The sequence below is a fragment of the Papilio polytes genome, unplaced genomic scaffold (assembly GCF_000836215.1).
Source record: "Papilio polytes unplaced genomic scaffold, Ppol_1.0 DF821067.1, whole genome shotgun sequence".
In the NCBI taxonomy this organism is placed as follows: Eukaryota; Metazoa; Arthropoda; class Insecta; order Lepidoptera; family Papilionidae; genus Papilio; species Papilio polytes.
This window is the reverse complement of record NW_013528137.1, coordinates 1,662,287-1,686,850: the sequence shown is the minus strand read 5'-3', so window position 1 is coordinate 1,686,850 and position 24,564 is coordinate 1,662,287. Positions and strand designations below refer to the sequence as shown.

Genomic DNA, 24,564 nt, shown 5'->3' with positions numbered 1-24,564 from the left:
AATAATATACTGCATAGAAACTGTAAACAATGTTTGGAAGCAATCGGAATTAATAACCGTGGGTTTATTTCACAGACTTTATCATACAAATGTTTCTGCGATGGAAACTGTCATATTAAAAATTCAAAACGACGTAAACATGCAAATAAATTTTCCATTCGCAAAATCAAATACAAAGATGCTCACGGCGCTATATTTATAGAATGAATTCACGCAATTTGTTCGGATATTTACGTAATAAATGCTAGTTTTGCAACAAATAATACAAAATGTGTAGGATACGGAGTAAAATATAGCCAAGGGAACTATGGATAATAAAACATTGTAATTAATGACGTATATAGAATTGATGTTCATGTTCTTGTTACGTAAGCGTTTCTAAACAAATTAGTAGATCTTGTAGAAAGTTTCATAGAACGTTCTTAGGACGCAAAACGCACTAAAAAATAAAATAAAAAATGTTCTCAATAACTTTTTCGATTTACTTGTATTGCATTTATGTTGGGTCCAAATTGTGGACAACTCTATTATATGTCATTCGTTCATAGATTAAATATTGTGTGGAATGAACGAGAACGAATGTAAAAGAATGAACGGCATGTGGACGAGACGCGAGAAATAGTTGGCACGTCGCGCTGTCTATTTACGAGAACGATTGATCGATCTCCATTCTCCACTATTTGTGGGTAGTTGTAATTAGTTAAGGCATCGTTCGAATAACTTTGGCTCACTTGATTTTATTGATTCAACATATACTCGTTTTATATTGAACGGTATAAAAATCTTGTTGACCTAGAGTTTTAAACAAGAAGGGTTACTGTTGATAGGCAAGGTGAGTTTTATTTATTTTATTGATGTAAATTTTCGAAATCCCTAATAGTTTTTAGGTTATTTCAATACAAAACAAATCTTTATCTATACTAATATTATAAAGAGGAAAGATTTGTATTTTTGTATGTATTGAAATAACTCAAATACTACTGGGTCGGTGCACGAAAACATCGTGATGCAACCTGCACATATCGGCGAAGAAATTCAAAGATATGTGTGAAGTCAACCAACCCGCAGAGTGAGTCAGCGTGGTTGACTATGGCCTAGTCACCCTTACTTAGGGTAGGCTCCGAGCCCCTTAGTGGCGACGTTTAGTGAGCTGGTGATGATGACATATTTAGATGGATTTTAAAATTAGATTTTACACATAGCAAAATGATGTTTTGGTTTTCAAACTTGGCTATATAAGATATTAAATTTAAAGTGGCCTTCGTATTTTAGTTAATATTTTAGATGCTATTTTAAACGCTGGACAACTCGATCAATGTTCCTCTTAGGTAAAGGCAAGGCTTACGCGTCGATGCTTTCAATTTAACGGCTATTAGACGGTTCGATGGAAATTTGCCTTTCGAATATATTTTATTAAAATACATTTTCATTTTAGGAACACCTTATCGAATCCGTGCAAGAAGGGTAAACCTAAAATAAATTTAAAAGGTTCTTTCAATAAATATAAATGTTACACGAAAGGCGCGTGGGTAAAATAACCTTCAAAGTGACCAAATTTTAAATTAAGAACACAGATTAAATAATTATTTTTGGTCAACTCAATTGCATACATTTAGTACAGACTATATTAGAGAGCATTGAAATAGGGATCTTTTAACTCGTCCTAAACAACTCATGTATGAGATTATTTCATTTATTAATAGTATGTAGTTAAATGTTCACGACCGGTTATAGTTTCGTGGCTATCAAGTGTAAAAGCAACAAGCTTATATAATTTAATTGGATGAATATTTAAAAGTGTTAATTTGTTTAAATAGTACTTAATTTGGAACGTGCACGCGTGACGTCACATTTACCATAACGGGTTAAGTTGCTTTTAACAAGTTTCATTTACATATTAAGTATAGATAAATGTAACTACTTAACTATACTTTTAAATGCGTTAAAGATTATGCGTTATGTACTGATGATACATTAATAATATATTTTAAAGTGTTAAAGTATCAGTAATTGAATTAAAAATATACTAAAATAAATATATTACGGTGCATGATAAAATTTATCATTCGGTTCTGTTCTGCTAGGTTAGAATTGTGGCCATTCTAAAATAGCATACGAGTAGCGTCGGCCAGCCGTGGGCTGGCGTTGACAGGTCACTTCCCTAACATTTTTGTCTAAACACTTTAATGTTTATGTAGATCTGTGAAAATATTCCATTTAGTAGTGACATCTATGTTTTTGTCATTTCAATTCACTGTACATATTCTAAAAATGTTCTATTGAAACTGCGCGGTTGTAGGTCAAATATTAAAAGTCGCTTTAACTATCACTTAGATTAGAGCGGGTTTAATTATTTAATTTAGAAGATAATCTAAAATGAAATTTGTAGCGTAGTGATTTTATTTTTGTATAACAAATATTTTAAAAACAACCTCAAATGTGAATGAAAACGTTGTAGAATTAAAATCAGTTGACATTATGTTGTTCACATTACGAGATCGCGGCGAGGAATTCGAGAGATCGAGCCAACTGGCGTGGGCGAAGCACTCCATACCTAGTACGTTACTATACGCCAGTAGTAACACAATTTATCGCTAACATCGACCATTTGTTAATTTGTAATTAATTGCGAATCCAACACGTGTAGAAGTAGATCGAGTCCATTGAACGTTGCAGTAAACGACATAAAATCTGCAACGTCAAAACTACCAGTGTATTGCAAACTCGAAGGTACGTGTCATCGGTCATTGAACTCTTCTAATTAATACGGTAGCTCACCAAGAAGTTTTCATCGCTTATTGGTCAGTTTTCAATAAATCAGCCGTGAATTTGATCACAAACAACTTTCTTTACCGCAAATAGGATATTGTTAGTATAGAGCTAAAAAGACAAACAGATACCTTCAACGTTGTGATTTTAGAAATACGTTGTTTGGTGTTGGCGCTTATTACGGGTTATTCACACGTACAATTACCAGCGTGGGTGTTTTGTACAGTAAACGATTTCGAACAGTGATGTAATTGAAAAAGCTAAAACAATGTTGATATTTCTATTTAAATTACTTGCTTCGTCAGAGGGACTTGATATTGCAAACACAAAGATAATTGTTTTTTTTTGTTTTGCCATTTTTGAGTTGTATAGGACATAGTATACTAGTTTTTGTCCGCGACTCCGTCTGCGTGTAATTAAAAATATGTAGCCTATCTAATCTACTAGACAATAGAAATAGAAAGAATTTTATTGAAAAACAAGAGATTAACAATTACAATAACATATAACCAAATTGTGGTTAATATACGATTAATCTGGTTAATGCTCTACATCTATGCCGAACTCTTACAAACATCCATCCATGCATCCAAACTTTCGCATTTATAATATTAGTAGTCTCATTATTGAGAAAACGGTCAAATGTTTGGTACAAGTGTTTTGCAATGTAAACTCACGTTAACAAGTATGTAAATACAATCGTGACGGTCGCAGTGTAGGCGGTTGTTTGCCTCCACTCTTCTATTGCGTGATACATTCAATAAAACTGCTGTTAGACCTCAAATTGCCCATATAAACGAAGTCTTACCACTCCTTAAGCATATAAATATTTAGTTTTCATCAATAATTATTACTACACCGTTCAAATATATAATGTAAAGCGTATTTTAATAATAAAGGTAACTCGGAGGATCTGTACAGTTTGCTCTTCAATACATATCTATCAGCCGTCCAATCTGAATTCACCCAACACTCAAATTGTTGCTAATGATATATAGTTGTAATGTTAGGAATAAAATTAGTACCGTGCTATAGAATTGGCGCAACTCTAGATTATCGGCATAAACGTCACGTTCCTAGCTGACAGCTGTCAATGTCACTAGAAGTATGGATAGATTGGCGCGCAACCGGAGTCCTAACGAGAAGTGTTGCTCTGAGTTTAAAGCGACAGTATCTATTAAATAAGTTGTCTAAAAGTAAAAGGGGTCAATATAAAAATCTACAAGTTGAAGATAAAATAAAAATAATACGCAATTGAAAGATGAAAATATTTCCAAATCTGAAATGAAACGTTATTTCAGTGGATTTAAAAGTTTCCAACATGTTAACAATGAATGTAAATTAACTTTGAAATGACTGCAATATACCTTTAGTGGTATTTGCCGCAGACAAGCAAGCCCGCGGTTGTTCGGAACTTTACGTAAGATGTCGCGTGACCTAGCCACCGTTCATTCAGACAGCGCCACGCGACCGGTTCATGTTATGCGTTTCCACTCGCGAAACATTACAAAATACATGTCTCAGGTTATTCACAAAGGATGAGAGCTTGTTTTTGTACACGTCGGCAATGTTAGAGGAAAGTTAGGCTTATTTGCAATTAGTCCAGCACTAAACCGATTTTAGTAAATCTCATAGCTTTATTATATTTAGATACTAGCTTTTACCCGCGCCTCTGTCCGCACAGATTTAAAAAAAAACAAAAGCAAGTAGCCTATGTGTTCTTCCAGACTATCCTCTTACTAATATTATCTACATGTATGCGAAATTTCATCGAGATCCGTTCAGCAGTTTAGGCTACAAACTCTAACAAACATCCATCCATCATGTGATCCATAATATTACTTATAATTCTAATGTGACAATTTCATTGAATGAGAAAGTGCAATATGAAATTATGTAGAAAAAATAAAACGTTGAAGTGGTGTGTAAATTATTAAAAATGTTTTTCATGTTTCCTAAGTAGGCTAGATAAAACCACAAACACTTTCTATAGGCAATACAAATTTAGACAAAGATGCTAATTTATTACCTCGTACATTGAAATTGAAAAACCTAGAATCAGTCGGATATACACACATATGCTAGGAATCAACAATCCTGGCAAAAACTTTTCTTTGCATTAAATTAGGTTGGTTGTTAGTTCAGGATTTAAACAACTTACTTATTAATATTTAAATGCGAAAATTTAGATGGTTGGATGTTTCTTAGTAGGCTACTGAGCGAATCTCGATGAAATATGGCATAGATGTCGAGGTTAGTCTGGTAGAACACATAGGCTACATATTTCCAATTCTGCACAAACAAAGTTGCGGGCGTAAGCTAGTAAAGATATATTATTTCTTTTTACTCTAAATATGTCACTTGTTATTGTAACAGAGATTGTTTTGATAGAATTGGAACGCGAACTGTCAAAAGTTGTGTCGGATCGACAGCAGACTGTAAATAAATATAGAGAACGTGAAACTCGAAGTTATCCTAGCAATGGAACAAGTTGGAGAGAGAGGCTGTGGGATGGGGCCGTAGGGGTTGGGGCCGTGGGGGATGGGGCTGCAGGGGTTGGGGCCGAGGGGGCCGCAAGACGCGCCGTGAATGGCGGCGGCAAGGTCACGGGCGCCGGAAGTGGGTTACGGGCGGCGTATCGACCGCGGCCGCGCATAACACTACCGACCACCGCCCTAGGGTTGCCATGTGTTTGCTCCACATATTGCTAATACACCAAATTGCAGACGTCTAGTATACATATTATAGTTTTAAATGGCTTCTCATACAGAATGCACTTGTCAGCTACATTGGTATTTAACTTTTATTTGAAGTGTCTACAAAAATATGGCGTCTTTATAAATACAGTTTATTATTATTTCCTAACAATCGAACCGTAGTTATAGTTCGCTTAACTGGTTTTATCAAAGAAATTTCTCACGATTGTTTTATTCTAACGGCTTATAGATGCGTGTTTGCAAGAAACTTGATCCAGTTAGTGCGACTAAGTAATCTAAGCACTTAATTAGTTGCAAGATAAAGAAAAGATTAAGTTATGTAGAAATTTCATTGTTAAACTTAATTCGTGTCGAAATAAAGGAATTTAGTAAATAAGAAAACCTATATCAATGGAAAGTTCAAAGCTGTAAATAAAGTAAACAATGAGAAAATATTAAAAATATCAAAGAATTCGAAATAAGGAGTGTTCATGTTGTTGGTATGTCTTTTATTCGGTCAACATAGTTTCGTCCTTGACGTATTTCTACATTGTTCGTCTCGCTTTGCCACGGAATTTTATCTACACTTCTGACTCATCATTCACACATGCCTTTAAGATAAGCCTTTTACGTATTAAGAATTTATTTTATACATATTGAACTATATTATAACATATTATAAAATAACCATTTATGCGTAGTGTTATACTTTAACTTGCATGTCTTTTTCGTGTCATGCGCATGCGCAAAATTCAGTTTTACAGTGATATCAGCTTTTTCATTGACTTAGTGCAAATTCTACAATCATCGTTACGAATATCGCATTATAATTATGATAATTTATAACGAATCGCTTCAATTACCTATTAATAGTGAAAAAGCTGCATGTTTTTACCTTTTAAAGGACTTTATTTCTTTACCTATAACGTCTCTGCCAAATCCACCTCATCATATTACAAATATATAAACAAACGAGCTGTCGTCCGCAAACGTCGTTAGCGCAAATTTGGACCACCCGTTACGCCATATTGACAGCGCGGAATTACAAAACAACTAGTCTATAATCTAGCTACCCTCCAATAAAAGTCCATTGAATACGGCCCAGCCATTTCGGAGGTTACTTGGAACAAACGCGGCTTGCGGACAGACAGACAATTTTTTTTATGCGATTTTGTTATCAGCAACGCAAATACACCATCTTTCCGAAATCTGGAATTTCTCTTTTGATATAACAGACACAATTTTATTACATGTATAGATAGATAGGTATAGAAGATGGGATATTAGTCGCCATTCATTAGGAGCGCGGCCGGCGAACTCCCGGCCTTGCAATGCACCTACGTCCCAACTCAACACAATCGACAGACGGTGCGCCCGACCACGCCAACTATCAAAATTAGAACAGTCTGTATAAATTTAGCATATGCTTTACAAAATATGTATTCTTACATCGCATATAAAATTTTCATTATTTTGCACGCTCCACTGAAAAGTGTAAAACATTTTACCGGGACGTTACTGCCGTAGAAAGGCTTGTATTTAAATGTATTTTGTCTTTGTTTTCTTAAAGAGAATGAAAGGGACGATGTGTGTAGTCGATGTACAATCATAAACAATTTTTATATTAGCCAAATTATAAAGAAAACCTAACGATTATTTACGTATTGTTTTGTTAAATGAATTGAATTTGGACAAAGCAATCGAATTAGTATTGTGAAACCTGTATAATTGAGGAATTTTTTAGGCGTTACTCACTTAACTATCTCAAAGTGTGATTCATACGTAAATACATATTACGTATGAAGAGCCACAGAAATAATATACAGAACCGCCTTTTGTTAGTTTCCACTGTCGAAACATCTGTACAAAACATATTTACAATAGTAAAAAAATCTTTTAAATGACTATACTTTGATATACTATGCTATAGAATTATAGACCGACAAGGTATCAGACCCGGCAGTCTTAAGTACAAATGTAAATGTGTTCTTTCAGACTATGCTCTACAATGTAGAGTCTACACCAGTTCAGCCGACAAACTCTAACAAACATCTCATCACTCTAACAACATTAATAACATTCGTAAAATCGATGCACTATTTGTAGAGCACATAACTAAATTAGAGCGTATAACATTGTTACTTAACATCATTGCTTTGTAATTAATCAATTTTAAGCATTATTGTTTCATGTCAATGAACTTTTGAAGTAAGAATCGATTTTATAAACGAAATCGATTATTTTGCCCGTACTTTATGTATTATCTGTATTACACCACTAAACATACTTGATAAGAATCGGTCGTGCTCCAATTTAAGATTGTTGACTACTGTTATCATCGAATAATTTGTAACAAGCTGCTTCTATCGTAATAGGAAATGAAGCCAAATTCATTTTATGACTTCTCTTTGAGAAAAATTTGTTTGTAAAAATTGATAAGTGTAAATTTTCTCAACCTACGAACACCGCTGTTGTTATGTTAAATTTCTTGTGTATGCAATTTTTTTAGGTTTTCCTTTGGTTAGTTTCCTTTGTATTTTGCATTTTGGTTTTACGTTTTACCGGCTTAAAACTACGAACATATTTATAATATGCTTGTCTTTCAATTCTGTATCGTCGATTTAAGTCAACTTGTTCACTTCCTGATGGGTCCTTGAGTTAAGTCACTTCAGAGCACGCTTGGCGTTATGCCATATGACGTCATATGTCTCGCTATTGCAATTTATAACAACTGCTGTTTTAAAATTTAGTATTGTAATATTTTTTCTAGAAATATGGAGAATTAAGTAACTATAATACACAGGTACGATTATACTCTGTGGGTCTAAAATTAAAAACATATGCATTTTAGCTTAAACATATGTCAACCCTTTTATATGTTGATGTCCATAATATCTATTTTGAAAAGCAGACACGTCTTTAAGTAAGCAATTTATCTTTGTATTTGGAGTGATTAGGTACTGTTTTGCATAAATGCCTTTTTTCCCAAAAATTGTCATACATATTACTAATAGGTTTTCGACATGTTGTCATTAACGGCCCTATTCATTAAATTATGAGTCAAAAACTAATAGAATCGATTGATAAGATCATTAAAGCTCTAAATTTCTTTGGCCTTTGTTTTCTGATATCCATTGAAAATGCACACAATTCTAAATTACTAATCAATGGGTATAGATTCGGCGGATTATAACATGTTGAGAATTCGCGTTGGGGCCCACAGTCGGGTAGCTGCCTATGGTATTTCCGGCTCATAGCGACCGGTATTTTTTTATCATAAAATAATTTTGGTACCTAATTCGTAAAGATTTTTGATGCAATAACTGTCAAATATCTTATTAATATAATAATTTGTTTATACCTTTAAAAGACCCTAAACAATTATCATAAGTACTAATTTAATACCAGTTACATTTAACTTAACACCTCACAGTTCAACGAATTAAGCCAAAAATAGAATTGCTAAACAATTGTAATTTTCCTTTTTTGTCCATTTGGGAAAGAACAGGGTTTTTTTGTTATTTTTTTTAGGTGAAATCCGCATTACAATGAATTTAAAGTCGAATGCAACGAACTTTTGTAGAATTTTCACAGCTGATTAAAGTACAAGGTCGTACAGGTTCGTGACAAACGGCGGCGGAGACTATTTTGTAATATTACGATATTTTAAAGGATTTCTAATTACTTGATAGTGTTGCTTCATGATACGTACGTCATTGTGATAATGAGATAATATCGTAAGCAAGTGTTCGTAAATGATAATTTTGAAGTTATGCCTTTTAAATGGTTTTTTATTAATGTATTCTAATATAAAAAGGAAAGATTTTGATTTTTGGATTTTTGTATGTATGAAATAACTCAGAAACTACTGAGCCGATTTTAAAAATTCTTTCACCATTAAAAAGCTACGTTATCAGTGAGTAACATAGACATTTTGTTTTTTATATAACGTGGACGAAATCGCGAGCAACAACTAGTATTTAATAAACATATGTTTAGTTATAAAGAAATTTTGATAAATATGTTCCACATTATAGCGATAAATTTCAGTTTACTATAAGGTTAAAAAAAAGACATTTACCAATATCCTTAATAATTTACCGACACACTCGATATTTAGGTACAGAAAATTTTAAGTTTTACCACTAAATTATACATTTGAGTAAAATTAAAAGTAACCGTGGATATCCACTGCCACCACTGAAAGCAAAACATATAATGGAAATTTTCTAAGGAAGTAAGTAAATAATAATTTACTTTCGACTTCTAAGCGATATGTTAAAAATAACTTGTACAACGTAAGGCTTTACATAGAGAAGATATGCTAATACATAAGTCTGTTTGCGCAGGTGCAGGCGCATTCTTTGTTCATAAAATTATCGCCTGCAACCAACGCGGACAATGTTGACTCTTCGCTACTGTTTTTTGTTACTTTTAAATTCCTTTCTAAAGTTACGTAGTAACATACATATAATAAACAATTTTTTTTATATTCTCGCGGGCGAAAGGTAGTTAATAATAATTGCTTTAATAACCTAATTATTAAATAACCTGGATACTGTCGCAAAACACGATGACATAATTAATTAACAATTGACAATTTAAACAAACAAAAGTATGTGGAACGACTTGCGTGTCTACATTATTGAAGCTAAATTTTATGATACCTTTGAAGCTTGGGAAATTTTAAATGCTTGCTTAAGTTGCCCTGTATATAATACTAGCTGTTACTGGCAACTTCGTCCGCGTGAAATTAGAAAACAATAAAAAATTAGCATATGCTACTCACATATAAATTACCTTTCTAACAGTGAAAGAATTTGTAAAAAATAATATAAAAATACAATTCTCTCCTCTTTATAATACTAGTATAGATTTGCGTATTGTATTAAAATATGTTACGTGTTTTAACTTTAATAAAACTATCTTACTCTATTGGGTACTTATATACAAATTTATTAAATGTGACCTCTTAAAGTGGCTGACAGGTTTGATGCTATTCAGGCAATCTGGTAAAGCTCAGTAAACCAATACTAGCAATATCCTGTACTAATAAGGACTCGTTGTGTAATATTTAACTTGCCAGACGTCCTTACTTCGAACTTATACCACGCATGTTGTAGACAGTTAATTAAAACGGATATTACCAATAATTACTAGATACAAGAGTTATTGGTGGTTTTACCGTTATTTATCGTATTTCTCGGTCGTTTTTGCTACAAAGTGACTTATCGTTGGTATTAAACTAAAAACTTTATTTTAATTACGTTAGAACTCTTATTAATTTAACATTTATCTAGATTTAATAAGTTAATAGGCGTGAGTAACACAATTATGTCGCCTTATTTGTATAATTTTGGAAATGTTATTTTGAAATACTTTGTAACATAAACATTATGTGTAGTGCCTTAATCAATCACTCTATCTACAACATACATATATGTAGATAGATCCGACATCTGCACCTCCCTGTGTGTGTAGCTGATCAGAGCTTGTATGTGTGCGATAAGAATGTGGGGCGGCTACGTAAACTTTATAAATAGATTTTATTCTTAAACATAATCTACATGTAATTGAGTATACGCGCTTACTGACGAGAGTAATTCCTTGTAAACGCAACGAGTGAACGTAACACGTGTTGAGCGCATCTGTTCAGTAAACAATCGCTTGTGTTTTAACTAGAAACCGATTTTTATTTTCGTGTAAACAGGACATGGTACACACGACATTGTGTAAGCTATCTTTTTTTTTAAATATCATACTGAGAGATTTGATTAGGAAGTTCCCTTATATGTTGCACAATAAATTATCATTTCACATGTCTCTTACACTTGCAGTTACTTTAGGTTTTGAATTGTTACATTTTAATTTACTGAACCTTATTGATAGGTGCAAATATTGATACAAGCCCAGCAGGAACAGCTATAGTTGCTGTTTATAATCGTAGTTAACACGAGTTGGTTTTACATGTTACTGTTATTGTTTGCAGCACATCCGATGATCTCGGCGAGCCACCCCGGCGAGGCGCTGGCCCAGCTGCAGCTGGGGCACCTGGGCCACCTGTACCCTGCGCCGCCGCCCGCCGCCATGACGCCCGAGTTCCTCACGCCTCCGCCGCGCCCATACCCGCGCTACGCCGCGCGGCGTCCACGCGACCCGCCCGCGCATCCCTCACCTGCGCCGCCGCCCGCGCCCGCGCCGCACCCGCCGCCCCCGGCGCCCTTTGCCGGCTATGCGCCCTTCCTGCCGCACGCACCCTACGCCTACCTGTACGGCGCGCGCCCGCAGCCCCCCGCCACCTACCCGCTGCGCGCGCGGTCCTCCTCCGGCTTCGTGCCGCCCGCGCCCGCGCCGGCGCCCGCCCAGCACCGCGCACCCGCGCCGCACGAACAGCCGGCACCTGCGCCAGCGCCCGTGCAGCCCTCTATAGAGGTAAGATGTCACATTTTTTTACATCGTAAGGTGGCAAATGAGCAAGCGGCCACCTGAGTCCACCAAATTGGCGAGGCGACCGCTGCCCATAGACATTCGCAATAGAGGATGCGTTGCCTACCCTTGAACGACGGAGGAAACGCACATAAAGAGGATATGTCCCCCCTTCCTATGTGTCTCCTCCAGCATCAAATCCACGTTCCCATCCCATCCTATTCTTATTAGAAAAAGGGTGTATTGAAAAAAAGGACTAAAATCGGGCCTAATTATCACATGAATGAAGTAAAATGTCATCAACGTTAAAGTCTAGAAATAACAACGTATTTGTATAATGTTTCCAGGATGCACCGATGTCGCCGGAGCGTGGTGCGCCGGCGCCTTACTTCTGTCGAGGCGCCATGATCAGGCTGGAGGACGGGTCGTTGCGGCGCGTGGAGGAGATGCGCACGGAGGACTTCGTGAGCAGCGCAGGCCGCAGCGCGCACCTCGCCCTCACCAAGTGCACTCTGCTGCGCCTCGACGAGCGCGGCGACAACCTCGCACTCACGCTCACATACGATAGGAACCGCACCCAGGTAACACAACTAAGCTCATACCTATTCTGGCTCTATATCTCTCACGTTAACATATCCGTTACTAGTAACTGTCGTCGTCCACTTAATCAGTTGCTTTCAAAAATCTTTCGATGCAAAATGATTCACGTTCCAAAAGTTCAACACTACTTTTAATAAAAAACAACCTTTCAATGTTAAACAAATCATTATAAACTATTCTCTATTACTTAGAAATTGATTCATTCATTCAACTTTTATTGAAAGTCATTGTGTTATGAAAGGCAGCAAGTCAACGTTATATTAGAATAGCCAAAGCCTTAACCTATAATTTAGTCATCTGTTAATTATTTCTTTGTAAATTTCAGGTGGAGTTAGACTGGACGGTGGATAGGCCGTTCTTCGTGTACGGGCGGGGCTGGGCGTCTTGCAAGCCGGAGCGCACTCTGGCGCGGTACGGGCTGCGAGTGCAGAGGCTTCAGGTCGGCGACGTATGTGTGTCTCTGGTCGCTAAGAGCCACGCGGGTACTAACGGCACAGTTACCAGCAATCTGGGGGTCAATGTCACCAGCTGTCTCCCAGCACCGCCGCAAACGCATCCAGAGAACCTTAGTGTGAAAGAGGACGCCCGCAAACGTCGCTGGTCCGCCCCCGACGTGAACGACGACGACCGTCCACCGCTCAAGAAGCGCTGAGCGTATACATCTGTTAAATTGTGAAAACTTACCCGTGCAATCGCTCGGACTTTGCCCGGCACTAGCGAGGGCATCGTGAAATATTAGTTATAAATGTGAGCCAAACTCACACGGTAATGTAGGTAAAATAGATCGCCCCAGTGACTTGCGCGCGCAACGATTTAAATAAATTGATAGGCGTTAAAATAATTCATTCAGGGAAGTAAGTTAATTCGTCAGATAAGAACGATTAACTTTGATTAGATAATTATGAAAAATAATTTTACAATTGTACGATATAGTCTAAAATACTAATGCGAGAATGGGACGAAGTTTTCAGCGTTTCCCGCGTTATTTTGACATATGACATAATGGCCGGCAATATATTTATATCGGCGCGTGCGCGTGTGCGTTCGGTTCGATGTAGTTGTGACAGCGAGCGCTGACGTACGCTTAAGTTCTCTCGGGAACACCAGGTGCTTATTTCTGTCGGGTGCTTCTATACGCGTTCGTGTATTATATTGTAAATATGTAACTTAAGTCTATTGAATGTTACACTCCATGACCAATGTTATGTCACAAAAGTGCCGGTAACTTTTTACTACGCTGAATTCTATATAAATCATTTACAACTTTCTACTTATGGTACTTTCGCTACCGGAGTCAGAGTGTTTGACGGCAAAATTCTGAAACGTATTGGGAGTAAACGCGTGGCCTTATCATTTAACACGCTTTTACTTGAATTGTCGTTTCATTATTGGGCCGTAAGTCTCTTGTAGATCATGTGAAATATACACTAATGGTCTTTGTGACTAACTCTGAGTACGGTTTAGTCTTACAAATGTGTTTTTAATCTACTAAAGATGTGGATAAAACCGATAGTTTAAGACTTGTAAGTAAAATTCAGCAGATAAAAATAATTTTAATATTGGTTCTAATATAACACATGAAGCATAAACCCAGAAAAGTAATAGCATGGAGTTAATATCTGAAAGAGCACAAAATAACGCGTTTATCAGATCTTTATATTAGGTTAGATAATGTGATAACTAATGAGATTTATCGCCCGTCTGACAGCTGGCGACGGTTAAACAATTTAATGCCTCGTTCACACTTAGCCAAAAGCGCCCAAACACCAACTGGCGCCAGTAAGTCCATACAAACTACGCCTGCGATACTAACTGTAGTGGTCAAGTGTGAACCAGACATAAAGGTACAATGAATGTTAGCGAGATAGCTCGGGTTTCCATTGCCGAAACACTAAAAACATGTAACTTTCATTCAGAGAATGTATGGATCCAGGGTTAGCGAAGTAATATTGGCGCGTGCTTAAACTCCGATAGTCGATATGCGGGTTTCCGAAATAAACTGGTTTAGTTACTTTGGAACAGTCGTGTCTATTTAGAGCGCGCGCACACCTTTGAGTAAAATATCGCACAACTGTAGTACGTTTGTGGATTGTTTCGCAGCCAATTCAACTGTTTAGTTACACAACTCAAAATCGAGTAGTGCTCGTAAGATTTAAGCTCATAGGAATCACAGCGCGACTAAACAGTTGTGCGATAGTTGAGTCAAAGTTGTGGGCGCGCTCTTACCGGATTTGATGGTTGTGACAGCGACATATCGTGCGCGGGTCGCACAGTTTGCAATAGTCGAGGCGTTCAAACTAATTCAATCCGCACATTAGAATATTCAGCGAGTACTTATTGTAACAAATGGCTGACTCTTCTGAGAAATAATTTGATTATATTGTTGATACCTTTATTGTAAAAAAGATATATATAATGGTCATGGTTATTAGATGCCATCTCTATTGGTTTTTTGACGTCCATGTGTGATACACATAACTTTTCTATGAGAATATGTATACATAATAAACACACCGTCTGTGATATTTTGTAGTTCAGAGTAGGTATGAAGTATTGCTTGGATAAACAAATATATATGTTTTTAGAATAATAAGTGCGTTATTGGTAAGGAGTCGTAGTTACTTTATACTCGGAAACGATACGCTGGTAACAAAAATTTTAATACAAAACAAGTAGAAACTGTGATTACTATACATATATCGTTACGCAGATAACAAATGCATGGCCATATCAACTAATAATTCTTTTTAAATATTAAGAAAAAAGTAGTTATTGAATCTTAATTGGAATTAACTTTGATTTTTCGTAAATTAAGAATTAAAAATTGAAAGTTAAAAACTTATATGAAACAGATATTGTTAAAAAAAATGACATTCACTTAATTCAAATTACTTCGTTTAGAGGAGGTAGCTGGATAACTTGTTATATAAAGTCATTTCTCCTTTCATAAATGTTGCTTTAAAATTGTACGTTGTACGTAAAGTTTGTACAATAATTGGGCAAAGTAGCGACTGTGTATTGTGATGTAAACTTGCCAAACGATGTGTACTCTGCCCGGCGGGGTGGGAAACGTAGGAGGGGGAGGGGGAGGGGAATACTGAGGTTGTTTTCATTGTACCGTCAACTGTCGCGTGCTCGTCGGTCATACGCTAACGGACGAGCGCAGAGCGCGGACGTATCGCGGACGGATAGTGTTGTAAACATAAAACGTTAATAATTTGTTGTATAATGTATGTAATTCTAGTTTTATCGTTTTTTTATATTATTATTTGTAATTTTAATGAAAGATCTCATTTTATTAATCGGTATTTTTTAACAAGGCGCTTTCATCAGATCATGACTAAGCCTACCTCACAAACTCTAAGACTAGTGTCTCGGGGGGAGACGCGATCGCAAACGAGTCTAAGCAAGATCTCAATTTGATGAAAATAAACTTTTAAAAAGACTGGGACGCTTTACTGAATGTTGTGGGATAGTAGTTTCTTCGAAGATATTACTTAAATTATGAGATAGGAGCATTTATTTTGTAAACGGAAGCCGTCGGCTCCGCTACGACAGGATGGACGATCGTTAAGTACAAAATTCGTTACAAAAAAGTATTATTTCCTAAAATCCAAATTCAAAAAAAGTATTAATTTATTTTCGCTCATAAAGTTGATTAGAATCCACGGAAGTTGTTGAAACGCAATAATAGATAAGTAATTTTTCTTTCTTCCTTATCTTTATATTTCTTGCATCTTTGATTCGATAGTTGGCGCAATCACGTTCTTCCGTGTTTTTGATATTAGGATAGTTTAAACACTACAAAAAATATAACTGATTTCATTACGATGGAGGACCTTTTGTCTATTATATTCTATATATGCATATTGTATATCTAAAATATTGAACTGTTGTATCAAATCTTTTGCTTTCTTCTGCAATGCTCACTCGAAAACTAAGAATAATTAAAACTTTTATGTAAATGTAATAATTTAATAAATAATATGCAATTAGTTGTATGCAGTCAATGTTTTAAGATACAATTTAATATCAAGAGTTTCAAATTATTATTAAAAATAGATATTTAAATTATCATTTTTGAATGTCCCTTTTTCTATGTGACGTATCGATTGGGCAACACTGGATATTTTTGCATATTTCTATGAAATAGCACACAGGTTGTGGATGCGTGTAAAATTTGCTGAACTGTACGATGTTAGTTACATTGTAATTTTGAAGATTCAAGTTACATGTAATTGTTTTTAATGTTGCCAATGCTAGGTACGGCCAGTAATGGTTTCCATAGTCTTTAATATTAATTTACCATCACTAACACAATATTGACACAAATTGTGCCATCATAACAAACTTCTAGAAACATCTAGAAGCTCAAATGTTTATGGTAAGTTATTGTATGATTAACCTGTTGAAATATTTTATTTCTATACTTTATCTTATCATAGACTCGTGGATAACATATTGAGAACAGTTTTATTTTATAATTTTGTATATTAAAGTTTGTGTATAGAAATTTGTCCGAATAATACTGTTTTTAAAATGTAACAACGGTAGTGAACAGGAAATGTTGTGTCATTTAATTAATACATAAATAATTATAAAAATTGTTATATAATTATATGACGAATATGGCATATATATGTATATTTTATTGTATAGAGGAATGAGTAATACTTGACATAATGTAAATGGAAGATGTTATAAAACGAGATATGTTAAAACTAAGTTAACTGTTTGTAAAAAGAAAGAGAAAATATGTATAATGGAATATTTGCTACTTTGTTGTTTTATTGACTTTACCCCCATATAATTTATTAAACACTAGCTTTAGACTTGAGACTTCGTCTGTGAGGAATAAAATGAAGTTACTTAGTAACTTATTTGTTCTACATAAGTGTCAAATTTCACTGAGATCCACAAAGCATCCATCCAAACTTTCTCATTTTTTTATATGATGTAGTGGAAATGGCGAGTTTTGCAAACCAGTTTTCTAACATTTAAGCAAGATTTGTTCAAGTTACATTCATTAATAATGTAATTTTCACAAATACATTCCTCTAACAAGTCATTAGATAAAGAAAAAAAAACTAAAAAATAATCAAAGATTTATTAAAACTCAATCACAACTCGAATACTTTTATAATAAAAGTTGCAAACCATTATTATCTTGGTTTACAGCAGATTCAAAGTAGAATTAAACATTTAATATTCATATATCAGACTTCAGATCCAGTAAAACTTTCTCTCCGGGCTTGAATGCTGGCATGCCGAGGTAGGGGCAGCTCGCACAACGGAATGCATCTCCCAGGTAACACTGGAACATAAGTATAAGTCATTAAAATACACAAATCTCTATGTAAAATGATATTTGAACACAAGTGTGTATATTGCCTATAACCAGTATGCCTATACTAATATTATAAAGAAGAAAAAATAGTATTTTTGAATTGTTGTATGTATTGAAATAATTCCAAAACTACTTGAACAATTTCAATAATTCTTTGACCATTAAAAAGGTAACTAACCATGAGTAGCATAGGCTATATTTTTTAATTTCATATGGACAAAGCCGTGGCCAACAGCTAGTCTATACTTATATTATAAGACTGTAGATGTATTTTTGACTGACTTCCCAAGAGAAGGAGGTACTCAATTCGTCTGTATGTTTTTTTTTTTGTATAAAATGAATCAAAAACCACTGGGCCGATTTCAAAAACCTTTCAACATTAAAAAGCTAGGTTATCAGTCTGTAACATAGGCTGTGTTTTCAATTGTATTATAATTTCGCGAGCACCTAGTTTTAATAAAAGAATTCAGAATCATTGTATCAATAAATAGCTTGCAGTCTTAATATTTCAATACTCACACTTCCGCAGGATGATTTAGGTGTATCTTTAGTTTCTCCCCTCAGTTCCTCCGCAAGGCCGCAGCTACAATCCGCACACGCCTTGCGCTTGCCAGTCGTAGCACATACTGGAAATTAAACAATCATACTAATATTATAAATGTGAATGTTTAGATGGATGGATGAATGTTAGTGCTTGTAGCCTAAACGGCTGAACGGATTTTGACGAAATTCGATTTTGGAAGTGTTAAAATTGTTGAAACTTACATATATCATTTAAATATGTCTGCATAAGTCTTATAAGAGCAAAATTGTTTCATTTAGTTATAAAATATGATATCCATTTAATTAAACTACAGATTAAATATAAACTGCATAAAAAAATTAAATAAAAAGCACATTATTCCTTACAAAGTTGATCATCCATACATTATTTATTTTAAATTAATTATTTCATATCTGAAAAATATAAAACACGCTAACTCAAACTGCACTAATAAACTGATCATAATTATATAAGATCTTTGTACTGCAGAATTGAATCGCTCATTGTACTGCAGAAATAACAGTTAACATCATGCAATTGGAACAACAATATTAAGCATCATTATTCAATAAAGCCGTTGACCTTACTCACGGCCTTTAGTGTCTTGGAACACAAAACATTTACTCGCAACACAAAACCTTTTATACAAGGAGCCAAAAAACCAAGATAACATATTTGTCATGATAGTGGTATAGATAGTATTAAAATGTTTGACATAATTATCTGCTATATAATCAAAAGATATTTATCTTCCTTTGATTATTTTGCACTGAATAACTTTAGTTTTAAGGACTTTGGTTTAAAAAGTAAATCTTTATGATGCTGAAATTGCTCTTGTCATTTCAAACTGAATGAGATAGACAAAAAAAACATATTATATTTTATAAAATATAAAATTAATAAAATATACTAGCTGTTAATAAACTACTAAAAATAGTAAAGAACATGGGATGTTACTCACTGATAACCCAAGCTATTTATTAATTAAATTTTAATTTTGAATTAAAGAAATTTTGAAATCAGACAGTTTTTTTTAATTTCTTCAATACATACAAAATACTAATCTTTCATCTTTACAGTGGTATAGATAAATATTTTCGAGCTGGTGTACCAATGAAAATGCTAAGGCTCAGTGGCATTATTTTAAAAATAAATGGTTTTCTTTCCAGCTAAGATTATCTTTATATTTACCTCTAAGAGATTGTTTGTCCGGCTTCTTCAAATCATCCTCATCTAATAGCTGATCATCATCAATGATATCATCATCATTGCCTCCCTTCCATGCCTCCTCCACAGTGTCATCTAACTTCCATACTGCAGGCTTTTGTCCCAGTTTTAATGACACTTTTGAACCCACCTAAAAATACACATGATTATTAGAGAATTAAGTACACCAAGTACTAAATATGTCTGGTAAATTTACTTTCATGTAAAGTACCAGTAATATGTTAAATCAATATATTTAGTGTTTATTTTATACAAGGTCTTACCTCAAATTTGGGTTTTTCTGCAACATATGTATTGTCATCGCTATTTGTTACATTAACAAAACCATTGAGTTTTAATGTACTGGACAGATCTTTGTTGTATTTAACAATTAATCTACCACTTGGTTTCAAAATTTTTATAATAATGGAGAGTAAACTATCACTGGGTTCAATGGCATGTGGTGGAATAAGGTTGCATAGAACTGCATCAAATGAAGATTTAGGTCTTGATGCTGAAAATAAAATCAATTATTATTATAAAGACTATTAAATCATAAGCATTTTTAACGTACAACTTGCATACAATACTCACTGTCACTGATCATTGTGGAGTTTTCCAGAAAAACATTTCCTTCCGTAGCTATGCTTTTAATTTCATTTACAAAGTTGGCAATGTCATTTTGTTCACTGTTATTCCAAATAACTAAAATGTTATCTCCCTTTTTCACGAAATCCATGTTTCTTTTACAAAATCCTAAATAATATTATGGCCAATTGTGGAGTCAACAAAATGTGGCGAACAATTCTTCCGTTCGAGTATATTATTAGCTTCGTAATCGTTTAATACAATAACGATTTTACTTTAATTTGTTTTTATTCAATAACCATTTAAGTTCGAGTCCTACTGTAATTAATATTTGCCAATGAATGCGCAAATCGACAAAACGTATTGTCTTATACAAAAATCATACGTCAATTTGACAGAACCTTGCTTTCAAATAGATCATTTAGACGTACATTGAGCTGTAGCTCAACAACATAAATGAGTATTGGCAGTTCACGGCTCAACGTGATGTACCATAGTCATACAAGTCGCGAGGTGCCTGATGAGTCGCAACTCGCAGTTGGTAAAGCAAATAATACAACTATCCCGGTACAAAATGAGTTAAATTGTTAGTTTCACTGATTGGCTCGACATATGTGAACTGTGAGCTGATCTGCAAGTTCCAATTTTAGTCGAACATATCTACTTTCAAATTCAAATCCAATTTGACGGTAAATTAAAGTTAAAAGTTATAGACTAAATAATGTTATAGTTCATCAAAACTATAGGTCAAGTAACTAAAATATTTTATTTAGTAAAATTAAGATTTACTAAGGTTTAACAGTGGTAATTTACTAACTTAAAATAAATCCTGATAATGACGTAGTAAATGCCTTGGACTTACGTCAATGTAATTTGCCATAATATTTTGATGTCAAAAGTCAAAGTAGATTTCGACAGCAACTTTTGACAGGTTATGTTTTCTTATATATTATAGAGAAAAGTTATAAAACTTATTAACTTAATAAATTTTCGATCAGTTTTGTAAACAATATTTAGTATTACATGATAGTTTATAAACTGAACTTTCAATAATACTTGCAAAATTATAAATGTGTATATTCAAAGATTTTTTGTAGGGATAAAAACATAAGTTTCACTAAGAAAATGTTTTATGAAGCTTTCTTAGCGGGGACATGGGCCTCAATAGGTAGTACTTTGGGTAAACTGTCTGGAACGCCTACTATTGTAGTAAGTAGAAATAATTAACATCACAATTCCCTACATTTAAATTAAATTGAATTAGTTTAATTTGTGCAAGTGCGATATGGCTTTTTTTATTATTAAATAAGATGACACTATGCTACCGTTTTAAAATGAAAGTTGCAAAAATGTATGTGTTGTGTGAATGCAAAAATAAGTAAGCACCTTATGATACACTAATGCCTGGCTTATAACATGCCAGTAAAGTAGGAGGTAGCACTCAAAGTGGCATACATCTAGTATGGTAGCCACAGCCATATTAAACTTTAATAAAATATAGTCTTGTTTAGCTCTTATGATTTCTTCCAATTTATACAGAATAACCCTACCAATAACAGCATTTTTCCGTGTATCCACACTACCTGTCCACCACTACCAATATGTCTATCATGTACCCGAGTTAATACCTCAATTTATTTTTGACATCTGATTACTGTCTGATTATTAACATTACAAATAGAATTCTTACAATTTAAAGTTATGAAATAAATATTTAAATAATGCATTGGATTTCAATTACAAAGTTTATATTGTTATTTTCAATAAATATAAATGGTATTGATTCGTAGCACAGACTAAATAACTTTTAAGAATACAAAATACAATAGTTATAGAATAAATTAGTTAAAAACCAGCTAACACTGGCATAATGTAAACATGAGGTACTCTACTGTAACTGTACTAGCCAATTGTAAATCAGGCATTCAGCTAGACAGAAGTCTATATTCTCTATCTACCCTCATGGAGTAATATATGTTCACTTATATAGGGCGATAGTTACTTGATATGGGCTGTTCTCCTAGTCACAATGGTGGTGACCAACACATGGGGCTGTCGCTACTACCTACGCTCGCTGGACGCCGCAAGCAACTCTGTAGCACCTACTGTTATTTCAGCAGCCTCTAGTTATGTATTATCAGTAAGTGCCTTTCCACTTAGCAAATAGACGCGCGACTGTTGCACCAGTGGAATTAAAACATGCGACTTTAGACTGATCAGTCAGATTTGCTGGTTGCAGGACTAGATAAATAATAATTTAAAGGGAGAATGTAAAAGATAATTGTTATCCAATTTTCGTATGTTGAGAAAAATAGAAAAATTAAAAATATAGCTTAAAAGTAAATGGTTTTTTGGTAATTTAGTGAAAAATTTAAACTAATAAAAATCAATGATTTTTTTTAGTTTAAATTTTTCTGTTTATAACTAGTAAGTTAATATTTATTATAATTTAAATATTGATAAGTAGGTATTTTTTGTTACAGGGCGTGATTGGAGTGACTTTGTTCGATGAGGGTGCCACTGTGAGATGGTGGTTGGGCATATTTTTTATTGTTATGGGACTAATATTAGTGGCGCGGCCGCGTGCTAATAAAGTGGATAAACTTGAATAGTTCAAAATTTATAAATTGAATAAAACTATTATATTGTAGTTAATTTTACTTTATAGAAAGTTAAAACATTAGAATATTTGAACATGTAAAAAGTTAATACTTCTGTATTTGATAGATTGCTTATTGTTACATTTTAAAGTTTTTTCTTTTTAAAAAGACTGGGGATTATTTTTCATACAATTCTGTGATATTTCATTGTATATTATTTTAGTAAAAAGATTATTAAAAATCATTTTTTATTTAGCCCAATCTCGCTTTAACATATATCGGATACATGTTATAATTTACACTATATACTATATCTATCTATATCTATACTAGTATAATAAAGCGTAAACACACTTCTTTGTGGCGAAAGATGTCAGCAACTACAGTAAATTTTTAAATAATTCCTTTTTTAATAAAAAGCCCAACACTTGCATCACACTTTAGGCTATATATTTTCACGCTATTAAACTTAGAGGTTAAATAAATTTAAAAACCTTGATGTGGGAAAGGGACCATACAATACAAGCTGCCAACATTAAAGATGCAAGGTTATTGTAGTAACGGTAATTTTGACATTTGAAATTTTAAAAATTATGAACAATAAAATAATGTTTTTATAATTTCATGCGGATGAAGCCGCACGGGAACAGCTAGTAGATACATGTTGGTCCGTAGCTAGAATATCTATAGATAGGTTATGTCCGTAGTCCGACGGCATTCAGAGATAAGGCACGTGTTGCCGCACAACACTTATTTGTAAGTATACACCGCGAGTAGCATACCGCATACAGCTTTTGTTTTTTTATATCAGTTATCTGTAATGATCTAGTATCGTGCAAAATTAAAAATATAATCCGTCCAGGGAGACACGAATGTGTCGCTGTGCGCTGTTAAATACAAAATCAAACTTTTTTTACCTAAGTTTAGCTTACTAAAGCTGGATACAGTAGAACGGTGTACATAAAAATTCATATATCTATTTGCAAATGAAAAAATATATAATACACATACGCTCTCAAAACATTGCTCTTCATTCGGAAAACATACGTTTACTGCTTGCTACGAGCTACGAGCTATTATGTTGCAGTTGTTATCAAGCGTAGAATTTTAAGACCTGCAGCACATTGCCACGTAGCAAAGTATACCTCGAAGGACATGAAACAGCGAAAAGAAATACAGAAACGCCCTACGTTAGATTCATATCCGAACAATTTTGATAATTGGTCGTTGGAACAAAGCAAATCCGCAACAGATTTGTACCAAAACTGAATTGAAAAAACAAATGTCTCAGTGTAATTCATAGTTTTCACTACCTCATTAAGGAACAGTAAAGTATTATGGATATTTGTGTATTCTTATTTTATTAGTTTTCAATACGTTAAGTGAACTAGTAATAAAACATTCAATCTCAATAAAGTTAATTTGGATTAGCAGATTTCGAACACATGGTAATTCAAGTACCGCTTTGCAGTTACCCGCGTACCCTGGGACGGATTAGTATCGTAGTAAATATATATCGATTGTATTTTATCGACAATAATAAACTGCCCGTTTTATAGCTTAGTGCTAATAAATGCTGTTACGATTTTGCTTTACATTTCATTAATTCACATCCAGATAATAAAATAACAGTGTTATTTTATTTAACAAAACTTACAAGCATTTCACTCTAGTACCCCCTCGGTTAATGAGAAAATCAATTAGCTAGCTTATAAGGTTGCAAACGAGCAAGTGGTATCCCGAATTCGCCAAAATGGCGAAGGGCTGACCATGAACATTAGTAATAGC

The 24,564-nt window shown here is 34.2% G+C and overlaps 3 protein-coding genes across 3 annotated transcripts in view; 2 read left to right on the top strand and 1 right to left on the bottom strand.

The window, feature by feature from the left end:
* The window catches only part of LOC106109773 (ataxin-1-like), a 30,438-nt gene extending 16,199 nt beyond the window's left edge, over positions 1 to 14,239 (top strand). Inside the window, exons 2-4 of the mRNA XM_013291379.1 lie at positions 11,455 to 11,897; positions 12,239 to 12,472; positions 12,817 to 14,239. Of these exons, the coding sequence (XP_013146833.1) occupies positions 11,463 to 11,897; positions 12,239 to 12,472; positions 12,817 to 13,143 (996 nt within the window). The 5' untranslated portion in view covers positions 11,455 to 11,462 and the 3' untranslated portion in view covers positions 13,144 to 14,239. The remainder of the gene's footprint in view (positions 1 to 11,454; positions 11,898 to 12,238; positions 12,473 to 12,816) is intronic.
* Positions 14,240 to 17,579: 3,340 nt separating this feature from the next.
* On the bottom strand, positions 17,580 to 20,565 carry LOC106109702 (anamorsin homolog). The gene is made up of 5 exons (XM_013291295.1): positions 20,183 to 20,565; positions 19,873 to 20,102; positions 19,574 to 19,739; positions 18,358 to 18,464; positions 17,580 to 17,805 (listed from the first exon to the last, which is right to left on the bottom strand). The coding sequence occupies exons 1-5, from the start codon at positions 20,325 to 20,327 to the stop codon at positions 17,701 to 17,703; spliced, it is 753 nt and encodes a 250-aa protein (XP_013146749.1). The 5' UTR covers positions 20,328 to 20,565; the 3' UTR covers positions 17,580 to 17,700.
* A 546-nt stretch (positions 20,566 to 21,111) lies between these two features.
* Positions 21,112 to 22,949, top strand: LOC106109723 (transmembrane protein 42-like). Its single transcript, XM_013291324.1, has 3 exons — positions 21,112 to 21,385; positions 22,167 to 22,316; positions 22,660 to 22,949. The coding sequence occupies exons 1-3, from the start codon at positions 21,302 to 21,304 to the stop codon at positions 22,786 to 22,788; spliced, it is 363 nt and encodes a 120-aa protein (XP_013146778.1). The 5' UTR covers positions 21,112 to 21,301; the 3' UTR covers positions 22,789 to 22,949.
* The last annotated feature ends 1,615 nt before the right edge of the window (positions 22,950 to 24,564 follow it).

Coding starts and splice junctions, on each gene's coding strand:
- LOC106109723 (XM_013291324.1), top strand. CDS start 21,302: ATGTTTTATGAAGCTTTCTTAGCGGGGACATGGGCCTCAATAGGTAGT. Junction 21,386..22,166: donor CTGGAACGCCTACTATTGTA/GTAAGTAGAAAT, acceptor TCACTTATATAG/GGCGATAGTTACTTGATATG. Junction 22,317..22,659: donor CCTCTAGTTATGTATTATCA/GTAAGTGCCTTT, acceptor TTTTTGTTACAG/GGCGTGATTGGAGTGACTTT.
- LOC106109702 (XM_013291295.1), bottom strand. CDS start 20,327: ATGGATTTCGTGAAAAAGGGAGATAACATTTTAGTTATTTGGAATAAC. Junction 20,103..20,182: donor CTCCACAATGATCAGTGACA/GTGAGTATTGTA, acceptor TTTTATTTTCAG/CATCAAGACCTAAATCTTCA. Junction 19,740..19,872: donor CAGAAAAACCCAAATTTGAG/GTAAGACCTTGT, acceptor GTGTATTTTTAG/GTGGGTTCAAAAGTGTCATT.